The sequence below is a fragment of the Myxine glutinosa genome, chromosome 5 (genome assembly GCF_964187855.1).
Source record: "Myxine glutinosa chromosome 5, kmMyxGlut1.1, whole genome shotgun sequence".
Lineage (NCBI taxonomy): Eukaryota > Metazoa > Chordata > Myxini > Myxiniformes > Myxinidae > Myxine > Myxine glutinosa.
This window is the reverse complement of record NC_136265.1, coordinates 61,805,918-61,818,802: the sequence shown is the minus strand read 5'-3', so window position 1 is coordinate 61,818,802 and position 12,885 is coordinate 61,805,918. Positions and strand designations below refer to the sequence as shown.

General features: G+C 44.2%; 1 protein-coding gene across 1 annotated transcript in view; it reads left to right on the top strand.

The window, feature by feature from the left end:
• EMC2 (ER membrane protein complex subunit 2) overlaps window positions 1-5,461 on the top strand; it is a 32,714-nt gene extending 27,253 nt beyond the window's left edge. The window contains exons 10-11 of the mRNA XM_068118125.2: window positions 3,851-3,955; window positions 5,230-5,461. Coding sequence (XP_067974226.1) covers window positions 3,851-3,955; window positions 5,230-5,316 — 192 coding nt within the window. The 3' untranslated portion in view covers window positions 5,317-5,461. The remainder of the gene's footprint in view (window positions 1-3,850; window positions 3,956-5,229) is intronic.
• Window positions 5,462-12,885: the final 7,424 nt, after the last annotated feature.

Here is a 12,885-nt window from a genome sequence, read left to right as displayed (position 1 = left end):
GGTGTGCACAGAGGGAGCTGCAGATGGAGGAAATGCTGAGTTGGATCTTGGAGACGGCGTGAAGCTGGAAGGTGTGAAAACATTTTGCTACCTCGGAGACATGCTGAATGGAGAAGGTGGATCAGACTCGGCAACGGTTGCTCGAGTGAGATGTGCATGGAAGAAGTTTCGGGAACTGAGTGGCGTGCTGATGATGAGGGGAGTGTCGTTGAAGCTGAAGGGAAAGGTGTATGCTGCATGTGTGAGAAGTGTTATGATTTATGGGAGCGAGACATGGGTAATGAACGTAGAGCAGAAACGAAGGTTGGAAAGGGTGGAAATGCGAATGGTTCGACGGATGTGCGGAGTATCGTTGAGAGAGAGGAAGACAAATGATGAATTGCGAAAGATGATGGAATAGAGCCTGTGATTGATGCTGTGAAGAGGAACAGGTTGAGATGGTTTGGTCATGTGTTGAGGAAGGATGAAAGTGACTGGTTGAGAAGAGTGATGGAAATGAATGTAGAAGGAAGTAGAGGATGGGGAAGACCGAGAAAGACTTGGCTAAAGATGGTCGAAGAAGAAATGCGGGCAAGGGGTTAACAAGGAGAGATGCAGAAAATAGGGCAAAATGGAGAAGATTGTCATGGGGACCGCAAGGCTAACCCCCGCTCTAGTAGGGAAATGGCCTTTAAAATGCATGTTGTTGTTGTTGTTGTGTATGTGTATGTATGTCCCCATGTATATATATAACATATGTCCCCATGACAATCTTAAGGCCATTTTACCTGCAAGAGCGGGGGTTAGCCTTGCGTAAGACAGGTTCCTCCAAGATTCTCTCTACGATGTTCTAATCATTTGCACCTGAGCTGGTGCACCTGATTCTAATTTTAGGTATATGAAGTAGTGATAAATGCAGGGGTGTACTTACTTTTTCCACATGCGAAATTTGCATTTCTGTTTATTTAAATTATACAATGGACTACAAAATGTAAATGTTTCATGATATTTGTTATATTTTATCACCTTTATCTGTCAATATTGTTGAAATGAAGATCAAATAGCTGTATGTTGAAAAGTCAAAACTTTACGTGGGGTGTACTTACTTTTTCACGTGACTGTATGTCCATTCTTCTTCTGACCAATACTTCCACCACTTCTCCTGCTCTCCCTGTCATTGTCCCTACATTCCATGTCCCAAACCTCAGAAACCGATCTCCACGTCGGGCTTCAGACGTTTCATCGTCATAAATGGAGTCATTTCCACCCTTGCTTCGATCGGGTTCCCCACCTTGAGTTTTGATGAGATGGAGGAGGGTCCCCAACGGGGTACTTCGGGCTGTACCCTGCCCATATGTAGTTGTAATTGTCATGGTTCTCTTTTTGAGGCAATGTTTTTATGGCTGGATGCCCTTCCTGACGCCAACCCTTTTAGTCACCTCTTACAACACGCAGGGATATGGTGTACCTATTCTAAACCGGGGTACACACTGTATATATATATACATATATATATATACATACATATACATATACATAACATGTACATATATATATATATATATATATATATACATATACATATATATACATATATATATATATACATATATATACATATATATATATATATATATATATATATATATACAGTATATATATATATATATATATATATATATATATATATATATATATATATATATGCAACAACAACAACAGGCATTTTAAGGCCATTTTCTCTGCAAGAGCGGGGGTTAGCCTTGCGGTCCCCATGACAATGTTCTCCATTTTGCCCTATTTTCTGCATCTCCCCTTGTTAAACCCCTTGCCCGCATTTCTTCTTCGACTATCTTTAGCCAAGTCTTTCTCAGTCTCGTCCTCTACTTCCTTCTACATTCATTTCCATCACTCTTTTCAACCAGTCACTTTCATCTTTCCTCAACACATGACCAAACCATCTCAACATGTTTCTCTTCACAGCATCCATCACAGGCTCTATTCCCATCATCTTTCGCAATTCATCATTTGTCTTCCTCTCTCTCAATGATACTCCACACATCCACTGAACCATTCGCATTTCCACCCTTTCCAGCCTTCGTTGCTGCTCTACGTTCATTACCCATGTCTCACTCTCATAAATCATAACACTTCTCACACATGCAGCATACACCTTTCCCTTCAGCTTCAATGACACTCCCCTCCTCGTCAGCACGCCACTCAGTTCCCGAAACTTCTTCCATGCACATCTCTTGAGCAACCGTTGCCGAGTCCGATCCACCTTCTCCATTCAGCATGTCTCCAAGGTAACAAAATGTTTTCACACCTTCCACCTTCACGCCATCTCCAAGATGCAACTCAACATTTCCTCCATCTGCAGCTCCCTCTGTGCACACCTTACACTTGAATGTAGCTGCCACACTGGTTGATGACCCTCTCAAACCACTACATTTTTGATGAACCCACTCAGCGCACATTGTATGTTGAATGGAATTTACTCCGACACCCTTCCTGCACACAGCACAAGGCCACTTCCCAGTTCTTTCCACCTCACCACATGCTTTAACACTTGCCATCACCTTCGTTTTTCCGATATTCACCTTCAGACCTTTTGTCTCCATACATTCCTTCCACTTGTTCATCTTCTCCTTCAGTCCATCCATACTTTCTGCAATCAACACCAGATCATCTGCATACAACAACTCCCACGGTAAACCCTCCTTTACGTTCTGACCCACCTTTACGTTGTGTACATATACATATACATATCAGTTATTATACGATTTCATACCATCAGTTCGGGCTAACCCCCGCTCTTGCAGGGAAAATGGCCTTAAAATGCCTGTTGTTGTTGTTGTTCATACCATCAGTGGTGAACCGCCATTAAGGTATCCCATCCAGCTATCGCTGTACCTTAATGGGAGCGATAAGCACCGTCTGCCACACGGCACATTATCTCTGGTATCCAGTCATTATATGGAATCGCCTGGGTGCAGCCGGGAGTAACCAATCTAAATATAATTTCAGTTCTCCAGCTTAATGAGCGCACGTAATGACGTCACCATCATGTACATACGCTCTGCCTGTCAAGCTCTCCGAAGAACCATCCGACAGAGCATAATTTTGATCTTAGTTCAGATACAGTCATAATTTTTATCATACACTTATGAAGTATCTAAACTAAGATCAAAATTATGCTCTTTCGGATGGTTCTTCAGAGAGCTTGACAGACAGAGCGTACGTACACGACGGTGACGTCGTTACGTGTGCTCATTAAGCTGGAGAACTGAAATTATATTTATATATATATATGCGAATCCCTCATCTGCGGAGGCCAATGGTGTCTGCCATATGACAGATTTGTACTTTTGTAAAATGGTATCTCGTTTTGCTAATCTTGACACTTTGGGAGTAAAAGTGCTCGAAATTCCTTTGGGAGAGGCCCTCTACGACAGATCCTCCATGGAATGTTTGGTACGATTCAAGGTGGGACAGCTACTAAATTAATGATTATTTCTAATGAACGCTTTAATTGATCGATAAAGCAATGCTTTAAAATGACACCATTTTTTCATTTGTTGTCCATACTTGGTTGGATTCTTTGTTTTCTTGTGTAACTTGAACCAAATCCAAATTGAGGAAATCTGAATCTCTGAGTGATGGCGTCCTGAAACCTGAACCATCGGAGGTTTTGTATTTGGGATTATTGGAAATATTCGGTAAAAAGGAAATATTGCACAAACTCTCAGATGGGGTGTTGATGAGATATTTTGATGGACAACATCTCGTATGATTTACGGAGTTGTGTGAAACACAAATGCTTGGTGAAACGGTTTGTTCAACATTTTCACATTAGGAATTGCTTTCCTAGGCTTCTATCCATGTGGCGTCGAGCCCTAAGACTGGCACCAAAAGCAGGAAGGAGAACCTGAAGTATGCGACGTGGGCGGCTGCACAGATCTCACGTGCATACCAGGTGGGAGGAAGGGTGCGGGAGGGGTAGTTAACTGAGCTAGTGCTCCGCTATTCCAATATCGGCGTTTGGGAACAGTCAGTCTTTTGGGACTGCCACTGATGACATGTAACCGGGTGCTACCTGCCGCATGGTCGGGCTGTCGGTGAGTAAACCAACACCCCTCACTGGCTTTGCTATTGGAGAGGGTGACTGTGACACCCAGCCAGGACTAAAACCAACACCTGACAAAGGGCGGATGAGCTCCCTTTGGGAGCCAAAGACCATCCAGTATGGAGATGTTGTCTCCTAAAAGCACCTAATGGAGGTATGAAAACTTGTTTTTCCACCTGGCCTAGTTACCCCCTCCTGCACAGTGGTCCTGCAAAGAGGTTTCCTTGTTTCAGGACTAGGTGAAGGTTTTGCCAGTTTTTCCTCTTCTTTTTCTTTGTAGCCTTTCAGCCTAGTTTAGGCCGAACTTCAAAAATAAAAATAAACGAGGTCAGTATGGTCAAGACTTTGCCCCTTATGTTGTTCCCATCCGATCACCAAGCTCGTGATGCAGGAATCACGGATTCAAATCCCATGCGCTGTTAATTTGCCTACTGATGCCCTTATGGTCCATACAAGAGTGCAGAATGATGCCGCCTCATGTCCATGTCCCGCACGTGATTTGTTTACAAGTGGAATAGGTGGACATTCTGAGACGCTCATGTGCACTCACTCGATCCCATGGACCTGTTTCTCCAGAAGTCATGAGGTGTACGTGAAAGTTTGTAACAGGTACGCCTCGTCAGTTTGTCGCAAATGCACGGAGACGGGAAAATGAATAAAATAAAATCTTCCTGTGTCGCGCAGCAGATCCGCACGCATGCGCGAAGGGAGAGGTAATGGAATTGGAAATACACATGGGCAATTCCATGGTTACTCACATTACAATACTTTACATTAATGCATCTACATATGTATATGTAATGTGAGTAACCGTAGAATTGCCCACAAAGTTCCGAGGTGTATGGCACGCCATGGACGAATACTCGTGTAGCAACGCGCTGCTCAGTATGGTACTCAGATGTATAGGATTGCTGATGGGATCATGGTCTGAGTGGGGATGCTTGGACTTGCAGTAACGAGAGAGAAAGAGGGAGAGAGCAGGTTGCTGTTGAGAACCCGCGAGAGGAGATTGATGAGAGTCATAAACGTACAAGAGAGTCCGGTGTTTAAAACTGAGGCCGTGCATCCGTCAGATTGCCCGGTCGGTGTGCACCGTGCTCATCAGAACCCGTTGTGTTTTGCAGATGGGGTCTGGAACGCAAACGGAAGGTCGATCATCTGTGAAGATGATAGAGAATATGCTGGAGTCTTTGCATATTTCCCAGAACTAACTATGATTCCTGCACTGGTCCGCACGGGCCCAGATATTTATAAGGTCAGAGGTGGTAATGGAAGTCACTGCTGTGAGATTCGCTATAAAAAATCCTTTTTAACCATGGATCACACTTTGGTTTATAAAAGAGTTTATGAAGTAAACTCCGTTGTCTTCTCTCCTTTTTTTTTCATTTCTGTAACGATCAAAGCGAGTGAGGTCATTACTCAAAGGGCAGTTTTTGAATCGATCAAATGTTTCTCTCCCGTCACCGCTTGATCGACGGACACCTCTCGAGGATGCGTGGCTGCCTGCCCGTCGGCACGTGAGCGCAGGATGGCCGTCCAATCCGATCATCAATTCAGAGGGAAATGTATCCGCTTGGATTCACGGCTGATGAAGTATTTATTTCTTGTTTAATATTTCCATGTTGTGTCCCCGCACCTTAAGCCAGTTTTATTTCTCTTTTCCTCTCGCTTTCTCCTCTTAGCCGACCGGCCCCATGGTTTCTCTTCTCAACTTGACAGTGGTGGGATATGCATTGCTGTTGCTTACCTTCAGACGCTCGAGTTTGCGCTTTCCGATGGGGTCGGCCTCCACGAAATAAGGCTGATACTTTGACGTGGGGTGGGGCACTGCATCTCGCAGCATGCCCTCATTGTGTTTGGGTTTATTAAGCTGGGTGTTCCTTGTACACGTTGATGATCCCACGGTACATTCCTAAATTCCTGAAAGTAGACCAATGAACACTGGCTCCCTGGGTACGATGCTTGGAGTTTGTTGTGTAATTAACTCCACCTGTTGTCTGAGGGTGCGTTGTATGATCAGCTCTCATTCCAGTCTGGGGTTTTGTTGTATGATCAGCTCTCATTCCAGTCTGGGGTTTTGTTGTATGATCAGCTCTCATTCCAGTCTGTGGTTTCGTTGTATGATCAGCTCTCATTCCAGTCTGGGGTTTCGTTGTATGATCAGCTCTCATTCCAGTCTGGGGTTTCGTTGTATGATCAGCTCTCATTCCAGTCTGGGGTTTCGTTGTATGATCAGCTCTCATTCCAGTCTGGGGCTTCGTTGTATGATCAGCTCTCATTCCCATCCAGGGGTTCGTTGTGTGATCAGCTCTCATTCCAGTCTGGGGTTTCGTTTTATGATCAGCTCTCATTCCCATCTGGGGTTTCGTTGTGTGATCAGCTCTCATTCCAGTCTGGGGTTTCGTTGTATGATCAGCTCTAATTCCCATCTGGGGTTTCATTGTGTGATCAGCTCTCATTCCAGTCTGGGATTTTGTTGTGTGATCAGCTCTCATTCCAGTCTGGGGTTTCGTTGTGTGATCAGCTCTCATTCCAGTCTGGGGTTTCGTTGTGTGATCAGCTCTCATTCCAGTCTGGGGTTTCGTTGTGTGATCAGCTCTCATTCCAGTCTGGGGTTTCGTTGTGTGATCAGCTCTCATTCCAGTCTGGGGTTTCGTTGTGTGATCAGCTCTCATTCCCGTCTGGGGGTTTCGTTGTATGATCAGCTCTCATTCCCATCTGGGGTTTCGTTGTGTGATCAGCTCTCATTCCAGTCTGGGGTTTCGTTGTGTGATCAGCTCTCAATCCCATCTGGGGGTTTCGTTGTATGATCAGCTCTCATTCCCATCTGTGGTTTCGTTGTGTGATCAGCTCTCATTCCAGTCTGGGGTTTCGTTGTGTGATCAGCTCTCATTCCAGTCTGGGGTTTCGTTGTGTGATCAGCTCTCATTCCCGTCTGGGGGTTTCGTTGTATGATCAGCTCTCATTCCCATCTGGGGTTTCGTTGTGTGATCAGCTCTCATTCCAGTCTGGGGTTTCGTTGTGTGATCAGCTCTCAATCCCATCTGGGGGTTCGTTCTATGATCAGCTCTAATTCCTGTATTACAGGCAAGATGGAACTGATAGTCTCCTCATAATTCCATCATTTTATCCTCGTTTTATTATGTAATGTGCCTGTGGCCTCACTGATGCCGTGTTCGACCATGATGTAACATTTTGTGCAACATGATTATGCAATCGATGCCAATTTCAAGGAAAATGACTGTGGACTAAACCTATCATTATGGGAATGTACGTGAGAATTTAAATGGGTTTAGTTTTTAAAAAATTTAAAAAAACATTGGGTTTGTTTGTTTCACTTGAACAACATTAACTAGTTTTACAAGGGGTTTACATTTTGCACCCTTTACTCAGATTTCTTCCCAACCTTTCACTTTTCTGTGACTCTATCCACACTCCACTTTTCTCTGTTCTCTGTTGTCTGAATCTATCCACACTCCACCTTTCCCTGCCCTCCCGACACCATCCACACTCTACCTTTCCCTGCCCTCCTGACTCCATCCACACTCCTCGTTTCCCTGCTCTTCTGACTCCGTCCACACTACCTTTTCCTGTTCTCCTGATTCGATATTACGAAGATGCCGTTACCATCCAAATAATTGGAATTTTGAATCGTTTTCTGATCTTTCTTTTAAAAAAGAACACGTAGTTGGAAGCACAGACCCAGCATTCACACACTTGTTCAGAAATGATGACTTGTACACAATTGAGAGATAGCCATGGATAGATGAGGTGAAAACAGCCAAATACTTGTTGTCTTGGTTCCCATCTCGACATGGTCACTCACAAAATGAAAAATAGGGGCAATACCCCTGGTGCTCACCTGGTAGAATAAACAGCATACTGCACTAACTAAAGGTATTTCAAACCTATTTCAATGGTTGCTCGAAGACAGGGCAGCATTTACAATCATACTAACATAATCATGAGACTTTAAACAAACAAACAAAAACAAATACCGACTTTGGGGGGCAATCCCCCTCCCCGTCCAACCCCGTGTACCTCCTCAGACCGCCATTTTTCCAATGCCTTGAACAAACATTGGTACATCACGGATGATGAAGGTTGTGGTGAAGTTTCATCGAAATTGTGCATGGAGGTTCTGATAAAAAAGCAAATACCTATTTTGGGGGGCAAACCACCCACCCCCCATAGACCACCTTAGACCCCGATTTTTTTTTTGAAGGCCAGGAACAAACTTTGGTACAACACGAGTGATTAAGGTTGTGGTCAAGCTTCATCAGAATTGCTTGTGTCGTTTCTGAGGAGAAAGCAAATACCTATTTTGGGGGGCAACCCCCCGTAGACCCCCAAAAGGGCAGATTTTCTTCGTGCCGTGAACAAACTTCGGTACATCACGTGTGATGAAGGTTGTGGTCAAGTTTCATCGAAATAGTGAGTGTAGTTTCAGAGGAAAAAGCAAATTCCTATTTTGGGGGGTCAAACCTGGATCCACTATGACCCCCAGTAAACCCCCTTGGACCCCGATTTTTTTTTTTAATGCCTGAACAGACTTTAGTAACAACATAACAAATATCATTTGTGCCAAGTTTGGTCACAATCCTTTCAGCGGTTTCAGAGAAGAAGTTGCAAGTGTTTTCCGACTGACGGATGATGTGCCATCGCACAAGCTCCCCGGAACTTCGTTCCAAATGAGCTAATAAAGCAACTCAAATTGGAAAAAACTTATCACATGATCACGTAGGTATAAAATAAATATAGATTAAAGTTTTGCTTAGCACAGCCAATGCTCTGTGAGTTCCCAGCACGGCCAATGTTGTGCGGGGTTCCCAACACGGGGCACTGATCTAGCGACCACCAACGTAACTCGCTCTGAATAAGGCTATTGATCATTGGACAGAATGAATTGGGAATTTGGTTGTTGTGGCCATTCACTCTCGCCTTTCCACACTTGGTCAGCGTGCTGTACCCTTCATTGGAATGAAAAAGGAAAAATATGCCAAAATCAAGACTCTCTGCTCACCTTCACTCCTTCATTCCTCTTTTCTCCTGCCTCTGCAACAAACTTCCTCACTCTCTTCAATCCCACTCCTCCCTCCAGGTCTTTAAAACAGCTTTTCCCCACCATCTCGTATCTTCCCCCATCCAAAACTTTGATCTTTTCTACCCCTGTTAATTCACCCCATATCCACTTTTTTGAAATACTGACTTCTTTCCTATAAGTGCTAGCAGTGTCCATGTGTTTTATACCTGCCCCAACCCCCCAAGCCCTCTCCCTCCCACAGATCTTCCAATGTCCCTGTTCTCTACCGATATTGTGCTTCTGTGCTTCCCTCTCCCTCCCCATCTTGTCTCCTGCTCCCTTTAGTATATGTTCTACAAGCGAGGTACCCATGCTATGCATGGTGGGAGGCCATCAGCAAACAGACAATGCAGAAACGGTGAATGCTAAAACATGAAACGAATAAATTCCACCTTCCTGTGCCACCTGTAGTCGAACATCAAGCATGGACAGCAGGTTCATGAAGGACTTCCACGAAAAACGTACCCATTTGAATGATTCCATACCCAGTCAATGGTGAATCTGCAAATGGCGATCCGCGAATGTCAAGCTTAGAAAGTAGAAACCCTCACGGCATTTCGTCATTCACTTGAACTCAATATCTCTATTTTCATTCCAAACAGCATAACTCCAATCACAAATTAAATAGCATTAATATTAAAAATAAACTTTTACCAACATTCGTGACATAAACAAATATTTAAATCTGGATGTGAAGTAGTTCCGTACGGTTGGGTGAATACAATTACAAATTCACAATCGTAATTGTATTCACTCGATTCCAAACGTCATTCTAATCATAAATTGATACTTTAACAAAATATTGTTTTAAATTACGGTTTTATTGAGATATTATCAAACCAGCTCATTGCGTCATCTGTCCACTTCTGGATTTGTGGCAGGTTCATATCGAGTTGATATCAAAATCATAATTTTATTGAGGAATTTTTGAAACCTCCTACCTACCTTACAACATCCGCTGGGACCTCAAAGCGTTCCACAGGAGGTTTGGCGGGGCTAGCCCCAAAACTGAGGGAGTAGTTTGGGGGTGGACAGACAGACAGACACTCCTGTTTTATAATATAGATGTGTCCGTTTATGTTTTTTGTGATTAATGTTAGCTCTTGCAAGAGCCTCGATCTTGTATACAATATACAATATACAGACTTGGCATTTAATATGGAATATTTTTTTTGTGGGGGTGAACTTACATTTCAAGATGTCTTAGAACCAAAGGTTCATTGGAATTATGTTGAAATTATTCTAGATTTTGTTAATGTGACCTTTAAAAGAAACAAAAACCACATTTGACATTTCGAAACAAATAAATTGATCCTTGAAAGTGATGTAAACTGATATCGAACTCAATTCATGGACAGTACTGTGTTAAATTTCTGTACGTTTTCCAGAAGTATCTCTTTATTTTGCGCATTAGCCAATTTTTTTTTTTAACAAAAACAAAAGTTAAATTACGACTGGGATTACGGACAGTAAAATTACAGTTCAGTACTTCGTGTAACCCCGACGAGCATTCAGGAGAGCACGTACACGTTGAGGCATGCTGTTCACGAGATTTGCCAAGGTTTGGACAGGAATCGCTTGCCATGCAGTGACAATAGCCTGCTGCAATTCACGCACAGAGGTCGGCTGCTGGTCCAAGTGGTCGATTTGACGCGTTAATTTTGCCCACAAGTTCTCTATCAGATTCATATCTGGGGACATGGCAGGCCACTCCATATGCTCTACACCACGGTCAGCAAGAAAGTGTTGGATCATGCGAGCACGATGAGGCCGTGCATTGTCATCTTGGAAGACAACGTTTCCTCGAAAGGCTGCACGAGCAAATGGAAGCAATGTTTCTTCCAGAATGGCCCCCTACTTGAACTGGTTCAGGCTTCCATTCAGAACAACCAGGTCAGTTTTGCCCCCTGCATGAAAAGCAGCCCAACCGGTCACCCCACCACCTCCAGCTTGGACCCTTAGCACTATACAATCTTTGTTGTAGGCTTCATGCACTTGTCTGCGCACTCGTACGCGGCCATCTTGACGATAGACCAGAAATCTAGACTCGTCAATGAAGATCACATGATTCCAGTGTCCTGGCTGCCATTGACGGTGCTCTCTGGCCCACTGCAATCGGCGCTGGCGGTGTTGTCTGGTCAGGCGTGGCTTTCTCAGGGGACGCCTGGCACGACAGCCTGCTTGAACCAGTCGTTGGTTGACTAGCCTTCTGGATACAGGCACATTTGTCAGTTGCTGCCACTCAGCCCTAAGCCGATTAGCTGACTTGGTACGGCCATTGCGGACTAACCGGTGCAGCTGGCGATCATCCCTCCTTGTGGTTCTGCGGGGACTTCCTGGCCTCGGTATTGGAGTAGGGACACCCCTCTGAGCATTTCGTTTCAGGATCTTTGACACCTGACCTTGAGTGATGCCATACTGCCGAGCAATAGCACGCTTGTTTCATGCCGTAATTTCGTAAAGCCACCACTCCATGACAAACAGCATTGTCGAGTTGACGGACCATCTCCAGAGGAAGCGGCAATAACTTTTGGAGACGTGCAGCAGTTGTTTTACACTAATACAGAACGCAACAACCCTTGTATACCCGACTGTGAAGCCAATCATCAAATGCACCTGTCTGTACATTTTGCCACACCACCTGTGATATAATCCTGTTGTTGACTTCTTGCTGCGACAGACAATCAGTGGCATGGTTCTTTTAACAAATAAATCACCAAAGTGTAAAAGAAACTCACCAGATTGATATACTGAGTTAAGAAAGTAAACCCAAGTCAAGAAAAAAAAAATATTCCATATTAAATGCCAAGTCTGTATATATATTATATATTATATATATATTATATATTATATATATATATATTATATATATATATATATATATATATATATATATATATATATATATATATATATTATATAATCAACGAACATAACAGCGTGACGAGCGCTGTCCCGATCTCCTGTGGACCGAAGTCCTAGACCAAAGCGTCACCTCCGACCCAAAGGGTCTTCTGGAGGCCTCAGCCCGGCCACTCTGTCAACAGACAGAGATTTATTCATTGGTCCCCATTAGCTAAACATCAAGCAGAGCCGCCAATCCAGATTTCGGGCTTATTGACCCTCGTCAGGACGGCATACTGCAAAAAATCTCTGTCTGTTGACAGAGTGGCCGGGCTGAGGCCTCCAGAAGACCCTTTGGGTCGGAGGTGACGCTTTGGTCTTGGACTTCGGTCCACAGGAGATCGGGACAGCGCTCGTCACGCTGTTATGTTCGTTGATTATTATCCCCGCCGATCGCACCGCACCCCCTGGTTTTGGTTTGCACTGGTGGGAACGATGGTCTGTGTGGCAGACAGGCTGTTGGTTCCTTGTGGGTTATGCGGTATTTACCGTGTGAGACATAATTCGTGGCTGGTGCTCACCATTAAAGCTCGGAGGTGCCTTGATCATCTTAATAGACGATTTTGGTCCTCATTGGTTAGATTTTTTGCAGTATGCCGTCCTGACGAGGGTCAATAAGTCCGAAATCTGGATTGGCGGCTCTGCTTGATGTTTAGCCAATGGGGACCAATGAATAAATCTCTGTCTGTTGACAGAGTGGCCGGGCTGAGGCCTCCAGAAGACCCTTTGGGTCGGAGGTGACGCTTTGGTCTAGGACTTCGGTCCACAGGAGATCGGGACAGCGCTCGTCACG